Here is an 18,208-nt window from a genome sequence, read left to right as displayed (position 1 = left end):
CTATGTGTCATTGGACCAGATGTACTAAAGTAACTATGGGTCATCTGGACCAGGTGTACTGGAGTAACTATGGGTCATCTGGACCAGGTGTACTGGAGTAACTATGGGTCATCTGGACCAGGTGTACTGGAGTAACTATGGGTCATCTGGACCAGGTGTACTGGAGTAACTATGTGTCATTGGACCAGATGTACTAAAGTAACTATGGGTCATCTGGACCAGGTGTACTGGAGTAACTATGGGTCATCTGGACCAGGTGTACTGGAGTAACTATGGGTCATCTGGACCAGGTGTACTGGAGTAACTATGGGTCATCTGGACCAGGTGTACTGGAGTAACTATGGGTCATCTGGACCAGGTGTACTAGAGTAACTATGGGTCATCTGGAGTAACTATGGGTCATCTAGACCAGGTGTACTAGAGTAACTATGGGTCATCTGGAGTAACTATGGGTCATTTGGACTAGGTGTACTGGAGTAACTATGGGTCATCAGGACCAGGTGTACTGAAGTAACTATGGGTCATCTGGAGTAACTTTGGGTCATCTGTACCAGTTGTACTGAAGTAACTATGGGTCATCTGGAGTAACTATGGGTCATCTGGACCAGTTGTACTGGAGTAGCTATGGGTCATCTGGAGTAATTATGGGTCATCTGGACCAGGTGTACTGGAGTAACTGGGTCATCTGGACCAGGTATACTGTGGTAACTGAGGGTCATTGGACCAGGTGTACTGGAGTAACTATGGGTCATCTGGAGTAACTATGGGTCATCTGGACCAGTTGTACTAGAGTAACTATGGGTCATCTGGAGTAACTATGGGTCATCTGGACCAGGTGTACTGAGTAACTATGGGTCATCTGGAGTAACTATGGGTCATCTGGAGTTACTATGGGTCATTTGTACTAGGTGTACTGGAGTAACTATGAGTCATCTGGACCAGGTGTACTGGAGTAACTATGGGTCATCTGGACCAGGTGTACTGGAGTAACTATGGGTCATCTGGACCAGGTGTACTGGAGTAACTATGGGTCATCTGGACCAGGTGTACTGGAGTAACTATGGGTCATCTGGACCAGGTGTACTGGAGTAACTATGGGTCATCTGGACCAGGTGTACTGGAGTAACTATGGGTCATCTGGACCAGGTGTACTAGAGTAACTATGGGTCATCTGGAGTAACTATGGGTCATCTAGACCAGGTGTACTAGAGTAACTATGGGTCATCTGGAGTAACTATGGGTCATTTGGACTAGGTGTACTGGAGTAACTATGGGTCATCAGGACCAGGTGTACTGAAGTAACTATGGGTCATCTGGAGTAACTATGGGTCATCTGTACCAGTTGTACTGAAGTAACTATGGGTCATCTGGAGTAACTATGGGTCATCTGGACCAGTTGTACTGGAGTAGCTATGGGTCATCTGGAGTAACTATGGGTCATCTGGACCAGGTGTACTGGAGTAACTGGGTCATCTGGACCAGGTATACTGTGGTAACTGAGGGTCATTGGACCAGGTGTACTGGAGTAACTATGGGTCATCTGGAGTAACTATGGGTCATCTGGACCAGTTGTACTAGAGTAACTATGGGTCATCTGGAGTAACTATGGGTCATCTGGACCAGGTGTACTGGAGTAACTATGGGTCATCTGGAGTAACTATGGGTCATCTGGAGTTACTATGGGTCATTTGTACTAGGTGTACTGGAGTAACTATGAGTCATCTGGACCAGGTGTACTGAAGTAACTATAGGTCAGCTGGAGTAACTATGGGTCATCTGGACCAGTTGTACTGAAGTAACTATGGGTCATCTGGAGTAACTATGGGTCATCTGGACCAGTTGTACTGAAGTAACTATGGGTCATCTGGAGTAACTGGGCCATCTGGACCAGGTGTACTGTGGTAACTGAGGGTCATTGGACCAGGTGTACTGGAGTAACTATGGGTCATCTGGACCAGTTGTACTAGAGTAACTATGGGTCATCTGGAGTAACTATGGGTCATCTGGACCAGGTGTACCGGAGTAACTATGGGTCATCTGGACCAGGTGTACTGGAGTAACTATGGGTCATCTGGAGTAACTATTGGTCATCTGGAGTAACTATGGGTCATCTGGACCAGGTGTACCGGAGTAACTATGGGTCATCTGGACCAGGTGTACTAGAGTAACTATGGGTCATCTGGACCAGGTGTACTGGAGTAACTATGGGTCATCTGGAGTAACTATTGGTCATCTGGAGTAATTATGGGTCATCTGGACCAGGTGTGCTCGAGTAACTGGGGGTCTTCTGGAGTAATTATGGGATATCTAGACCAGTACTATGGCCAAGTGTCAAGTTATGCCAGATTAATCCCCTAAAAATGCTTCGCGATACGATGGTTTAAAGTCGTAGCCATATGCAAGTCCAAAATCGGCTTCTGTCGTGCTATGCATTTTAAAGAATTTTCAATCGATTAACTTTATCAGATCTAACGTAAAGTAACTGTTTATGTTAGCTCAAAGCTTAAGTTAAAAACTAAATTTACTTAAGCTTTGAACTTACATAAATAAAGCTGGTACCGGTGATCGATTAAAAATTATATTTTTACTTCGGGTATCAAAGAATACAAAGTTCAAAGGTCATGATGATTTTGTTTTCTAACTTCTTTCACTTTCACCGCAGTTTCAGTTCAGTTGGCGTACAAAAATGCTGCTATCACGCTAACAACGGCAGCCAAGGTTATAATTTTTTTAGGCTGTGGATATGTTTGTGGATTGTGTTTTTACCATTACCCACATGCATACGGCATGTGCACAGTTCTAGCAGTCGTCAAAGATTAAATTTGAAATTTGCATTTTACTACATAGTTAGCCCAGTAACGATATGTGGAAGGATCAAATATTTTCTCTTTTTAAATATAATTATTATTTTAGAATTATTGTTATTTTAAGAGAGGGGGGAGCAATGTTATTAATTGTTATTTAAAGCTATTAAAGGGTGTGAGTGTGGTCTAAAGATGAAATGCATCTATACTTGAATATGTTGCTTGGCTACCTACCAGCAGTATAGGACACCAGATTAACACATAAAACCCAGTAGTGGGTACGGGGTATTGACCGGATGCCCATTGTTTCCTCCAGACTTTTTTCTCCGGGGGGGGGGGGGGGCGGACTAATATTTCCGAGGGGGGGGGGGGCGAAGTCATCCCCCTTCCCCCCGAAGATATGTCTGGAAGAAACACTGCGGATGCCGGGGTGACACCAATGTAAAATGAAGGTAATATTAAGAGATTAAGTTAACTTAATGGTTTATTAAAGCTATATACCCCCCCCCCATTGGGTACAGGGTTGGTGTGACACATTGCTAAAAGTTTAAATACATCATTATAAATAGTAGTTGTTGAAGGGAGTGGGAGACATCTTGGATTATAAGACCAGGTGTCACGCAACTGGTGAGAACTTCAGTGCCCCGAAAATTTCAAGTGCAAACCCGAAGAAAAAGGTCTGGAAGAAACACTATTCTAAATCTTTTTTTTTTTTTTTTTTTTTTTTTTTTTTATTCTAAATCTAGTAGTAAAATCGAGCTCAGCACCCTTTTTGCATTAAAATAAAATTGCAGAAAGTTGTTTATCTTAATAAATTTGGTTTTCATAAACATTCTTCATGGTTAAACACATAAGCTCTATCATAAAAATTTATTTTATTTTAATATATATATTAAATAATACATAGCAAACAGCTAATTATAAACATTTATTTGACATTTTAAATCGTAATATCTAATTTATGTAATAAAATTTGAAAGACATATTTAAATATGTATACAGAATTGTATTAAACAGAGTCGTTACCTCCCCTGGCTTTTTTTCCCCGCTCCCTTTAAAAATATTTTTAAATAGGCCTAATTAACTTTTAATTAATGTTAAATTTTCTTTTACAAGGTTACAAATCCCGTTTTGATGTGTTTATTTTGTAGTATTGTTTTGTGTTTTGTATTTTGTTTTATATTCTGTTTTGTTCTTCAAAAAGAATGTAATAAATTATTACATTGTTTGTAGCCAAAGGCGGTTATAGTTATGCATATATATATATATATATATATATATATATATATATATAAATGCATGACGCCCTTTTTGTTTTTGTACTTGCCGCTCCCCTAATATCTAAAACCCTTCATACGCCCCTGATTCAAGTGACCATCTAAACACAGCCGCATTCTGAACACACAATCACTAACACACTAACTGTAAGTAACTGCCAGGCTTATTGGCTGTTGTTTTGGTTTTCTGAACGTGCTGGCTTTTATTAGCGCTAAACATAGCCGAACTAGCAACTAAATCGTTTCATAAAAGGTCTAGCTCCTACATTGTTGTGAGAGTTAAACGTAAAGCATGCCAACTCCATAAGTCGTCCTCAGTTTACATTGACAGAACTCTCCAGTGAAGGAAAGTGGTCACTGGTGGTGAGTCCAGTCAACTACTGATGTGACCACGGACAAAGGCTGTGTACTATTAAAGGCTGAGTGAATGAGTCATGCAGCTACGTGTCGTCTGTCACGCCGCATGCTTGCCCCTTCAATAAAACCCTGGAGTGGGTTGACACGCGCTAGTCAAGGCTCTGTGTCTCGTTTACAACTCATATTTGCCACAAAATGTCATCAATGTACTCACTTAGAATACCTCATACGCTGAACAAATAATTCGCAGCCTCACATACTGACCACACCACCACATATCCTAATCACACTGACCACATACCCTAAATACACTAACAACAGCTACTTATATCCTAAATTCGCTTCCCCCCCCCCCCCCCCCCATCCCCTGCTCCATGTTCTATATTCTCTAGTTCCCATACTTCAGCTTGATCTAAAATCTTTTAGAACCCAAAATGTTCCTGTAAAAACTGCTTCGACTTTCTTTTCTAGTCGTGTGTGGAAGAAAAGGCGGTCTAAAGCTAACGTGCGTAACCACTTAATCAAAACAGTCGTTAAAGTAGGTCATGTTGAACGTCATTCGCGAGCGTTTGCGTCTTTAAAGTGCAGCAGTGGGGGAAAAATAACAGATCTATACAGGCTTATATATTTCATCATCTTTTGAATTTTTATGAGGAAAATATTTCATCATCTCTTTACCACAACAACAGAAAAGTTTAGTATTCATTAATTATGTGGAGATCTTTTTCATTAGACCTGATAGCAACTTATGTATTAAACGCTAACCAAAAAGCTCGATAGAAAATAAACTACTGTAATGTAGCCCTACTGACCATAATGCAACTACACGACAAAATGCAGTGGGGCAATATATTTTCGCGTTTTGACTAGATTGTTTCCCTTAGAACAAATACTGCCAAAAGGTTGTTGGTGTTGGCTTACAAATGTAATCTTTGATTCCATTTTATAAGTTGTGCTTCTATTAACAATTATTAGATCTAGATCTATATGGAATTTATATTATAGACTATTCAGGGCGCGGTTTTTTCCTTTAAACCACTTGTTTACCTATCCAGCTGATTGACCTTTTGTAGTAAAGGTCACAATCTATTCTCGTAACCTAGTTCCTGGCCAATCATGTGCGTTGTTATTTAGAGCGTATACAGTAAAAAAAAAAAAAAAACAGGGGAGAGCAGCGTTGTTGCAGCACGTAGCATCAAAATTAAACCTAACTGCAGCCTACTGCTTTAAACGAAACGCAATTACATCTGCACGATACATTGAGTATAATCTAGTGGGTTTTTTAAAGTTCAAATGTAAAAACAAAATACCATCTTCATATTTTTTCAAAGAACATTGATAAATCCATGAACACATCATTTTCCCCAGTATTGTTGTAGACATATACTTCTCACTTTTAATATCACCAAATGCAACTGGCCACACATCCTAGCATTTAAATTAATTCATGCCATCTCAAGTTACCACTTAAATGTGTTTCTTTAAGCCAAAATACAGTCAGTGAATCACTACAAACTTTTAAAATAGCATTCAGATATTACATAAGATGGGTTGGGGACATCCACTTGGGTAAGTGTTTAGAAAGTACTTACATTCACTGGGAGGGTTTAGAAAGTACAAACAGTCACTGGGAGGATTTACAAAGTTCAAACATTCACTTGAAGGGTTATGAAAATACAAACATTCACTTGAAGGGTTTTGAAAATACAAACATTCACTTGGAGAAGGGTTTAGAAAGTACAAACCACTTGAAGATAGGTTGATGATATAAGAACACCTAGCTGGAAGGTTAAAAATGAAGTCAAAGTGGTAAAACAGATATGTGCTGACAATTTTATGTAGGAAGCAAAATCAGCACCAAAAAAAATTTGACAAGAGAACAAAGAAATTTTTACAGAAAATATTTTAATTGACAAACATTTAAAAAAATTACCAAAAGCAATTTATTTTAATTTTTTGTGTAATAGCAAATGAAAACAATGACAACCAACTTCTTCATGTTGTGGTCAAAAAGAATTTTGCAGTTGAATATATTAAATACGTTACAATATGAAAGTACCAATAAAATATGTGTTGCCAAATAAATGTTTAGTTACCAAGAAAAACAGAGCAACAACAAGTCTGTCTGACAGGGCCCATCCAACATCACCAGTCTGACCAACAGGGCCCATCCAACATCACCAGTCTGTCCGACAGGGCCCATCCAACATCACCAGTCTGACAGGGCCCATCCAACATCACCAGTCTGACCAACAGGGCCCATCCAAAATCACCAGTCTGACCAACAGGGCCCATCCAACAAGACCAGTCTGATAAACAGGGCCCATCCAACATCACCAGTCTGACCAACAGGGCCCATCCAACAAGACCAGTCTGATAAACAGGGCCCATCCAACATCACCAGTCTGACCAACAGGGCCCATCCAACATCACCAGTCTGACCAACAGGGCCCATCCAACATCACCAGTCTGACAGGGCCCATCCAACATCACCAGTCTGACCAACAGGGCCCATCCAACAAGACCAGTCTGACCAACAGGGCCCATCCAACAAGACCAGTCTGACCAACAGGGCCCATCCAACAAGACCAGTCTGACCGACAGGGCCCATCAAACATAAATCTAAATGATTTCACTTTAAATTTGAACACAAGCTACACAAAACAAATAACATTACAAAAAACAGATATGTAATAAATCTTTGAAGCCATTTACATACAATACATAAGTCTTAGTTCAAAATAAAATTTAGTAAGGAAATCACTTACAAATTTTTCTTCCCTTTTTCTGTTAACATTTTTAATTATAATATTACAAGGGACATAACTTGTGCAAGCACTACAGTGTTTTTAAAATAAATATTCAACATACTACTATAGTAAATATAAAGTGCAAATCTAACTGTCATTCCTTAGTACAAAGATATTTTTTTACAAATAAAACAATTGAATTGGGACAACATTTACCAAGGTATGTATTATATTTCAGATATAATAACTGCAGATGGCAAGCTTAGAATGATAATGCAACAATCTGCTGCAATGAGAGGCACTTGCAACATGCTTCAATGGCCTGCCTGCAATTATCTGGCTCTGATACTTCAGATCTCTGGCATTTAACTAAAAAAATATTACAGTACCAACAGATTCAGTGGTGTTTTTTTACTGTACTCTAATGAGAAGAAATTTTCAACTTTACCAAAAATTATGACCCATAAACTATTAAATGATTTTGATGATTTTTTTTACAAATGTGTCAAATAAAAAACAATGGCTAAACAAATATCTAAGCATTTAGTACTTACATAAAATATATACAATTACACCATTGGCATGAAATTTAGGCTACAATAACCCATTCATGACAACAGTCCCATCTTTTCTTATCCAATCTACAAATTATTCTGGCTTTTCCTCAGGAAATATTAAATCCTCACAGATATTGGGTCTATTAATAAAAACAGTTTAATAAATGCTTTCACTGAACAAAAACCATTTACTCAACAATGTTTTGATAGCAAAAATGTATATTCTTATAAACAATCTCTATGTTTTTTTACAACTGCTAGTTAATCTGTGCAATGTATACATGGTGTTTCTAATCAAACATTTAAAAACATCAAGTTGACAAAACTTTAACGAGGAATATCAGTTATATGTTTCTTTAAATACTTCATCATTGCAAACAGCTTTATTCTCTTTGACCCTGAAATAGAAGGAATGTGTGTTAGGTTTTCTGCCAACAAATTCATTCATCCAACAGAGAAATATTACAACAAGCTACCATAAACAGCATAGCTACCAGTCTGGTGATGATGAATTATTTTAATTTTGACAGATTAGCACAATTTAATAATGTACTTACCAAACAGATTTTCCATCTGTTCGTCACACAACATAAATTGCTTGTTACTAGGATCCTGAAAGGGAAAAAATACAAGTTTACGTCTTGTTTATAGATATAATTGCTGAAGCCCATCTTAATTTTTTCACAAGCGCATATAATACTGACAACTTATGCATACCTGAAGATTCCTCTCCTTCACTATAGACCACAAAGTCTTCACAACGTCCGGCCTTGGCATCTAAGATTAAAACAGAAATATATCTATGTCATGTTACATATTTTAAACGAGAGAAAAGGGCTTTGAATTCAACAGAACAATGAAATTACAACAAGTTTTATAAATTGCTTTTAATTTTGTCCCTGGGTGTTTAAAAGGTTAATGATTTAGCTGCAGCAGTGTGAATGACAAATGAAAAGACAGCATTAGCTCAAAGGTGACCAGATTTGACAAAAGCTCAATGACAACAAATCAAACAGTGAATGATGACCAATACATTGTGACAGAACTTGATCAAAACCATGTTTTCATTCACTAATGTTAAAAAGAACATCAGATGGATTTTAATGTAGCTGATTATATAACATATGCACATTGCTGTTTTACAGTTACATCATTTCTATACGTGAATTGAAGGATACAAAATTTATTTATGATCAAGTAAGTCTTGCTTGTCAAATGTTTACTAATTTTGAAATTACATATTAAACATTCTCTGTCCATTAAAACTGACACTCAATGAGAAGGTACATACACTGAAAACAAGCAAAACAGTACAAGCATTTTAATGGAAATGCTGACACAATTATAAATTATTTGGTGGGTGTTTGTATTCCTATTGTTACTGTTAGTTTGAATATTATCAATGGTGAGTGATCTTAATTTATAATTAAAGTCAACTGTTATCACATGTGGTAAGCAAACAGTAGACAAAACTTCTTCAAGAAGAATCAAACAAATGCTGTAACACAGATGTCCACTTCATTCAATCTGGTATATATAAAAAGCTTTTAACATCTTCAAGGAGAAAGACATTGGGTTGAGTGTCTGGTGTGTCAAGCATGAAATCAGAAACACTCTAACAAACCTCATTTTTTCCCACAACAGCAGCTAACTGATCAGACAAATGGCATGGGCGACTGTAGAGCGATGCTGATTAGAGAAACAAAAAACATAAATGTGAAACAAGCTATCACATTATGGCTAGCCTCAAACAATTAAATTATGATCAACATCACAAAGGTTGGTATATACTACAAAGATTGGTGCAAGATTTAAAGCAACATACTCAAGTGGTTGAGGGCGGTCTAACAATAAGTATAATAATCGAATTGCTCAATTAAGTAAACTTGATAAATATTTTGAGGTGGAATAAAAATTAATTTTGCTCAACCATTATTGCAACAGTGGCTTATTACTTAAAGGCGTTTTTTTTTTGTTAAATCTCAAGTCATCTTCATTAACATTATGCTTTTTCAACTTTTTGTATTATTTGTATTAATGACTAGACAAATGTTAACATGAAAACTTTGGATAAATATAAACTGGGAATGTGCTATAAAGCATAAATGTATTTGTTAGAAAGTTGTACAAAAAGTACTACTCTTATAAATGACATCTGTGACACTTAGGCTAAAGATAACTTCTACAGTGAAATTTGAATTCCATAACTGCAATTACTAAATTCAAGTATTCTGAAAATAAGGAATAATCTATACAAAGAACATACATTTTTTGTTGGTCATCATTCACCATACAAAAATAAGCAAGAAAAATTATAAACATGCACTTAATTCTAAAGCTTTTTACAATAAAAAATATATATAGTTTCCAAAAGCTCCCATGAGTGACTAGAAACACCATTTGATCACGTAAAGCTTGTCTAGACCATCATAAGCAGCAAGTACATACAGATTCAGACCTAATTCACTAAGACTGCAGCCAACTAAATATGCTTTGTTTTATTTATTGAAATATAATTTAATTCAAAAGTAGTCTGCCTAACATAATTTACTATTAAAACTTTTGAAATCTTTATTGCTCAAGGCTGCAGTTTTGAATGGTAAATATTTTTTAAATTAATTATGGCTCTATAAAAAGACGATATACATTTTTAAGGCTTTACAATTTTAGATGAAACTGTATTGATACAATAAAATGCTTAATAAATAATATCAGAGATAAAATAAAACTAACATGATTTATAGATCTCCTTACCAGTAATTAGATGTATCAACTTATAAAACAAAAATTTTAAGTTTTGTTAAAGAAAGAAATTAAAATAAAATGAAGGCTACTACAGGTAAAGAGATGTTAGTATAGCAAGACAAACATTTTAGGAATGCAATAGTTGGTACATACGTTTCTTCTTCTTGTCTGGGTCTTTTTCCCTCTCTTTTCTTGGTTTTGGCTGCAGAGATATAAGAGAATAAGAAACTGGTTCAAACTGGTTGCAATGTTTGTTTAAAGCTCTAGAAAAGAAATTTAACCCTTTACAGTCCTATGCGCCACCTGATACCGAGAGTTTGTATGTGTAGTACAGTCTGGTGCGCCTGCGGTTGCCCGAACTATGGATAGTATGTTTATTTAAGCATAGTAAATGAAGTCTTGTTGGTAACGAGATTTTGAAGGCATTTACGGAAGCTGGAAATAATTATTTTTTAAGTTGTTTTCTTGTTGTACTATCAAAAGTGGTTCATTTTCTATGATTTTTTCTAAAATAAAGATTTTTTTCCCCGAAACTTTGGACAATATAATTAGTGAACTAATTAAAATGCCTCTGCCATTAAATTGGGCTTTATTTATTAGGTAACTGACACAGTGACTCCAGTAGCTCCAGTGACTATGTTGAGTTTTTTTTTAAAGTATTTAAATCATATTTCTTATAGAAATAACATTTAGAAGTAGCGTTTTGTTTACGTTTTTCTGTAATCTATGTAAATATTAGTAAACTATTATGATATTTCACCTCATACATAATAAAAATCAGACCAATTATGTGTATAATGCTCTTTATTTAATTTAATTATTTAGGTGGTTAATTTTAAATAATTTTTGTTTAAAAAGGTAGTGGTTAAAAATGTGTCATCTTTTGCCTGGCCATTGGGAAGTAAAATAGTTTTGATGCCCTGTAAAGGGTTAAGCACGTAATACAGACTGCATACCATAATTGTATTGGGTTAGCACAAATCTAGCTTATTTGAACAGCAATGAGATCTAGCTAAACCAACAAGCAGAAACTTGGACTAGTGTATAGTGTATTATTATAAGAAATCCTGTCATGACAAGAGATCATGTGAACTGTCACTAAAGACTTACAGCTGCAGCTCTCCTTCTTCTCAGGCCTGTTTCTTCTTCTTGAAGTTTTTTGGCAAGATCTTCATCGTCCATCTATTTTTAAATACATAATTTTTGTTTCTGACAGATAAACTTACAGTATTGTGATTGTAAAACAATAACAGAAGTAAAAAAATGTTAAGTAAAGAAAAGTTGCTCCCACTATAATTTTACTTATGTTAAATCAAGGAAATGTTGCTACTATGCCAACAACCCACTATATTTAACAATTGAAACCTGCACAGTTCTGATTGATGCAGACAAGTACTCTAAACCTGAGAAACATATTTGAGTACACAATATGTTTAATTAAATTATCAGTAAGGCATTTTTTAGTTTTTTGAGTGCATTACTTCAGCCTATTTGGCAATGGCTTTTATTAAATAGAAAGATTGCGTTACTTCCAGCCTATCTGCAATGAAAGCTTATCACTTGAAACAAGTTTACCTGGTAAAATTGGCCTTATCTATTCCCAGATAAACTTGCTATTTTTCATTTTAAGACAATAATGTTTTGGCACATTCCTTGATTAGTTAACCAACCTAATTTTTAAATTAGCAGTGGAATTTTTAAAAATTACTGCTGTTTCAAAATTTACAATTTCAGCAAAATCAATAGAAACTGAGAAAAAATGTATATGCAAATAAATACATATTTCTATAAATAAACAAACAATACAAATAAAATTGTTTAAATCTCACTGGTATTTTAACTATATTAATAATGCAAAAATAACTCACTTCAAATACACTATTCTTATAGTTATTTTCTTTTGATTCCCATATCATCATCTTTGTATTTTTAAAGACAATAAATGCAGTTTAAAGCTACCTGTTTAATACTTGACATAACTGGGTCCTCACTGTCATCTGCCTTTGTTGCTGATTTCCTTTTCTGTTGAAAAATTATAAATCACAAGATAAAATGTATTAACAGTTTAGGTAAGTAGGAATGACACAAATTCTGTTTTTTTTCACCAGACATTGTGTAAACAAAACAATTCACTGTTTAACCATTAATGTCCCGTAACGCCCGCTGCCGCCCGACACCGTTAATGTCCCGTAACGCCCGCTGCCGCCCGCTTACATTACGCATAGAAAAATTAAATTTGTTTCATTAAAATTTGGCCTACAAATCCTAATTTTTAACTAAACAGGAAGTCGGATACTTGCAGCATCCTTTTCCGGTCTTGTAATTTCAATGGCGCTTTTGAAAGATAAAAAATAATAGTTTCTTTCCATCTCGAAATTTTAGATTCATCTGTCCTATTTTTAGTAGATTTAATATTAAAAATAAAACAAAATAATGCCTCTAAACGTATCTAGGCATGTATTTTATGAATTATATATCTTAAACGTAACCAAATTGATATTTAACTGTTAAATTCGATGCATAGTTGTTTAGACAAAAATAAATAAAGTTGGCTACCAAAAATGACCTGTTTTGAATTTTCTCCGACATTTTTTATTTTTATACTGTACTTTTACCGAATATAATATATTCTATTTAATACTGTTGGAAAGCCAGGTTTATTCCCAACACTAAGCAGTACTTTTTATCTTAATTTTCAATTTCATTTAGACAAAAACAAATATTTTGTGAAACTATTCACTTGATCATACAGAGTTATGCTCCTTACATTGGGCCGTCATGGGTGGAGTTTTGGTAGAATGAATGGGACATTAATGGTTAAATACTTTTAAAAGATGTATCTAAAGCAGCTCAGTTACAGAAGTGTTTTATGACCATACCTTTTGTTTGGCACTGGATGTGGTGGGTGCTGACTTCTTGGCTTTCTTTTTTGGAACCTACATGATGATATTAGAGAAAAATATAATTTTACCATATTACTGTTTTGGTAAGATTCATTCAGAAAAACAAAAAATTCCAACTTTAAAAAATGTAACATAACTACTGTAACTAGTGTAAGAGCAAAAACAATAGATTTACATAATATATGATATATTTAGAATTTTTTGTACATTTTTTTACTTTTTCAAATATTAATCAAGCAATAATGTATGCAAATATTAAAAACAACAGTTACATTTAATTTGATCTACTTATTCAAACAGTTTTAAAATCACAATAAAACTTACTTCATCTTCTGAGTTGGCATCACTTTCAACCCCATTTTCATCATCATCTTCATCATCTGAATTTTTTTTCTTTGGTTCATCCTTTTCATCTTCTTCATTATCATCTTCTTCTATCATTTTCATTACTAATTTATCTATCTCTTTTTTTCTGAGAAAGTATAAATAATTTTTTTATTTTTACTATTTATGCAGATATGTAACTAGGTTTGTGGTAAAAATCAAATATTACATAAAATATTTATGTGAAAAAAGTTTAATACCTGCTTGAGAAATCTGTTTCAAACTCTTCCTCTAAAGATTTTCTGACCTTTTTAGCAGACAGACTATCCAAGTCTGCTCCGCTAAGGATGCCTAAAATAGAAGAACAGATTAACTCATATCTACAATGCCCTACCAAAAGATGATTTTATACTAACATTCAACTTGCCACAATGCTATTCAACAGTAACAAGCTATCACTTAAAAAACAAACATTGACATTAAAAAAAAAACATAGTTCATTACTTTCTAGAAATGCATTAAATCCCAAGGCTTTATTTAACATTTTGTAACTTTATTAAGTATATAAAAATGGTAAATTTTTTTTATTATTTATTTAACTTTCTAAACTTGCAGTGATTTACTAAACCAAAAAGTTTATTTTACACTTTGTAACTTTATATGATACATAAAAATTAATGGTGCCAGGTAATGTAAAAATTATACTTTTGATCTTTTACCATTTTTTAAATAATTAGTTTGCACTGTGTCTTTTTACATCTACTCTAATGTGAGTAGAATTCCAATGAAAAGACACCCAAAAAAAATGAAGTTGCTGCAAATTAAATGAATTTACAATGGCTGCTTTTTTCTTTTCCAAGCCTTCAAGGGCATTTTGAATAAATTTTGCTCAACAAGCCTCCCCTCCATGCTGAGCACTAGTCATTAGTGAGTTAATGCTGGCCATTTCCCATCAAACTAATTTTTTTAATTCAGAATTCCACTGTGTACAATATCTTGGGGAGTGCATCCTCCCCTGCTAACCCCATTTCTATTTATTGGTAATCCAAGTGTTCCAGAGACTGAATACATATAATTAGACAACAACTACTTTTTAATTAACTTGATTAATAATATGTCAAATTAGTAGAACAGTATTCTCCAGTACATCTGGGTGAAATCAATGATTAAAATCTGATACTATAATTACTTTACCAACATAAAATATTATTGAGTGAATCATTTTGCTTCTGTATAATAATTCAAAGCATATTTATTATCAAAAAAGAAACAGTAGAAAGAAATTGGCCTATAGGCTTAGAATAGAATTATAATAGAAGATTACACATTGATTAAACATTTTTAATAAATTGTTAAATTGTTGTCTCTTAAAAAAAAAACAATAAAAGTTTTGTTTAGCCTTATTAGTATTTATTTGAAGCTAACTAAAGAAGAGCATATGTGATTTTTAAAATTATATGGTAATTTTTAGCAAAGGGTGGGATTACAGGATTACATAACCTGAGATAAGATAGTTATGTAACAATGAAGGACTATTTTAAATACAATCCTTAGCTGCAGAATATTTTATCATATAGCTAAAAGGTGTTGAAAATTATAGAAAAAATAAATTTATCACATGAATTATCAGTTATCAAATGCTCTAAAAATTTAGGGGAAAGGGATAACATCACCTATGAGATTAGCTGATTATGTAATCATGAGGTACTTTAAACATAGCACCACTGGATTCTACATAAAATCCCAAACAGCTTAAAATTATGTTAATTAGATCAATTTCACTAAACTGATATTAAAATATATGCTTTGAAATAAGAACCTACAATTTTTATTCCCTATAAAAGTTGATGGAAATCTGCATTTTCATTTCAATGACGCCAAAGTATCATTATTGCATGCTGCTCTTTTCATATGAAAGTTAAAAAAACAAATATAAAAAACCCTTATGCATGGAAAATAAAAAAATAAAACTAATCTGCTTTCTTTCATAAAAGCTTTAGTTGCTAAAATATGTGAATGATATAATGCACAAAAAAGGGGCATTAAATTTCGATGTTAGTAAAATTTCTAAACAGTCTACAAAATTTCAGGAGAAAATTTTAAATTCCAGGAATTTTTTTTAAAAGAGCAGGACGTCCTAAAATTTCAGACTGCGTCTATCATTTAAATTTATTTGTGGACCATGAGTTCTAGTTATACATTCTGTTCATTACCAATTCTAATAAGGTTTTATTAGGCTTAATGTTCTTTAACTTAACACCTGGTTTACCTAGTCTATTTAAATAATGTTATTCAATAAATGTTACAAAATACTTTAAAGTTACAATAAGCCATATAATGCTACATCTATAGTAAAAACTGGTTTATAGACATATTTTACTAATAGGCTTAATGTTTTCTATATATATAGGCCTAACTGTTACATTTTTTGGATCCAGAGTGTTTCTAAAAGTAAAAGCCTAAATTTTGAACATGAAGGGAATTCTGGAACTGAATGTCTGTCGGGTTTTTTTCAAGAATAATTATCGAAAAAAGCTATTAACTAGCATATTCTGTTAAGTTTAACATACCTATAAATAAGTTTATGCTTTTGTGACACCTCTGTGCAATTATGTTGTTGATATAGTACATTTTGAGGATTTTTAGACTACACAGCATTTGAGATGTGTTTAACATACATTTTCAATGTTTTGTAAATGTCTGGTGCTATTATAATTAATTTTTAGCTTGTTTAATTCCTCTATTGTTGACAACAAAGGATACTAGAGGATAGATGTCCAAAAATACTCTTCCAAAAAAAGAAGTCTTATGTAGTTAGTAGTATTGTAATGTTGACTGTTTATTGTTGTAAATTAGAGTTAGGCATATATGGTAGGACTATGGTTTGGGTTAGCATTGTCATTAGCGAACCATATGAGTAGTTTAGTCAACTAGCACTACCACTACCAGTAAACTAACTTAGTAGTAGATATTCTCACTGAATCTAAGATTTAATCAATTTTCAATTGAATAATAGGCATCCATATTTAATCCATTAGGCACTAATTTAGTGGTTTTTAGCTAGTTGTAAACTAAATATTTAATTTAATATTTTTGTCACTCACAGACAATGACATGGCACGACACACCTTTCTATTACATCTATGACTTGTTATATCACTCCTATGTTTGAAGCCATGGCAAGCCATGAATCGTTTCGATTTTCTAACTGACTATGCACCAGAGTTTCTTACTAGTGATCAACAAAATGGGGGTCATGTGGTTTTTAAAAAAATTAAAAAATTTTGGTTGTGATTTGAGCGCCAGTTTCATAGACTGATAAATCTAATAATGCTTCACCTATTAGCTCATTTTTGTACCTACTCCGTTGATATTTTAAAAGTTCTATTGATTTTAATGAAAACAACTTTTTAATTTAGCCTTCATTCTCCAAACCAAATTTTAAAATGGTTTTCTGGCAAATAGATCTAGATATACCCCTCCTGCCATAGCCTCTATAAGTTTGTTTTTATAACACAAAAATCCGCCATTTTGCATATGGAAAACATTTTTAAAGTAACTCTATGCAGCGAAGGTCACTGGAACTAAGACGAAAAAATTGTCTTAAGTCTAAGACAGTCTAAGTCATCAGTCATGCGTCCGCATCTGGTGTGGATACCAGGTTAGCGAGCAATACTAAAAATAGTAAAGAAGTCTGCCTTTTGGGAACTGGATGTTTCCTGTCAAATTAAAATACTGTGAAATAATACGGAAACAACAATGAAAAAAGTAAAAGCCATCTTTTTGATGTTTTAAAATTAAAAATTCTTTTGTAATCAAGATCTACCAGATCTAGAATTTAGATCTAGAGTCTAGATCTATCACACAGAGATAATACATCTAGAATCTAGATCTAGTCGACATTTTCACACAAGTCACTTCTCAAACACACACATCAACAACTTGAACACACACACACACACACCAAGCACTGCACTCAGTCACCAGCAGTGCTCTGCAAGCAGCAATGTTGTAGATCTAGAATCTAGACTAGATTTGACCGTGATCCATCCTACAAAACTTTGCATTCGTAGGTTCATTTTGTTCTTATTCTTTGGAAAAGATAGTTATTCAAAATTACATAGGATTATAAGTAAAAGAAAAGGCTTCATACGTTTTATTGCTTTCTTTAATTCTTCCACGCTCGGTTCAGCCATTTTGGTTTTGAAACAAGCAAATGCTATCAAGGGAAGCTATTAGATCTACTGTGGGGGTAAATGTCAGTCTGTCGATAGTTGTTATCTACCCTGGTAAAAATCAAATAAGAACTTCAAATTATTTTATTAAGTATTTATACTATACCTATTCTGAAAGTCTTATAATCAATGCAATGTAAATATTTTTCAAAAGCCGAATTAACACTAGAGCTAGATATTATCAGTTTGTGATTGTTAAAAAACCAGATGAAACTTCGTTTTAGTTTTAGAGTAGGCCTAAATAATTATGCTCATG

At 33.8% G+C, this 18,208-nt stretch overlaps 1 protein-coding gene across 1 annotated transcript; it reads right to left on the bottom strand.

Moving 5' to 3' along the window:
* Window positions 1–6,324: 6,324 nt before the first annotated feature.
* LOC131954554 (uncharacterized) lies at window positions 6,325–17,939 on the bottom strand. Its single transcript, XM_059318319.1, has 11 exons — window positions 17,871–17,939; window positions 13,978–14,068; window positions 13,718–13,865; window positions 13,370–13,426; window positions 12,450–12,512; window positions 11,601–11,672; window positions 10,644–10,692; window positions 9,370–9,434; window positions 8,463–8,522; window positions 8,303–8,357; window positions 6,325–8,143 (listed from the first exon to the last, which is right to left on the bottom strand). Exons 1-11 carry the CDS (start codon window positions 17,911–17,913, stop codon window positions 8,073–8,075), a joined length of 774 nt encoding a protein of 257 aa, XP_059174302.1. The 5' UTR covers window positions 17,914–17,939; the 3' UTR covers window positions 6,325–8,072.
* Between the last annotated feature and the right edge of the window lie 269 nt (window positions 17,940–18,208).

The sequence above is a fragment of the Physella acuta genome, unplaced genomic scaffold (assembly GCF_028476545.2).
Source record: "Physella acuta isolate Inbredline_101_S28 unplaced genomic scaffold, ASM2847654v3 ptg001011l, whole genome shotgun sequence".
NCBI lineage: Eukaryota > Metazoa > Mollusca > Gastropoda > Physidae > Physella > Physella acuta.
The sequence above is the reverse complement of the archived record's forward strand: the minus strand, read 5'-3'. Positions and strand labels throughout refer to the sequence as shown.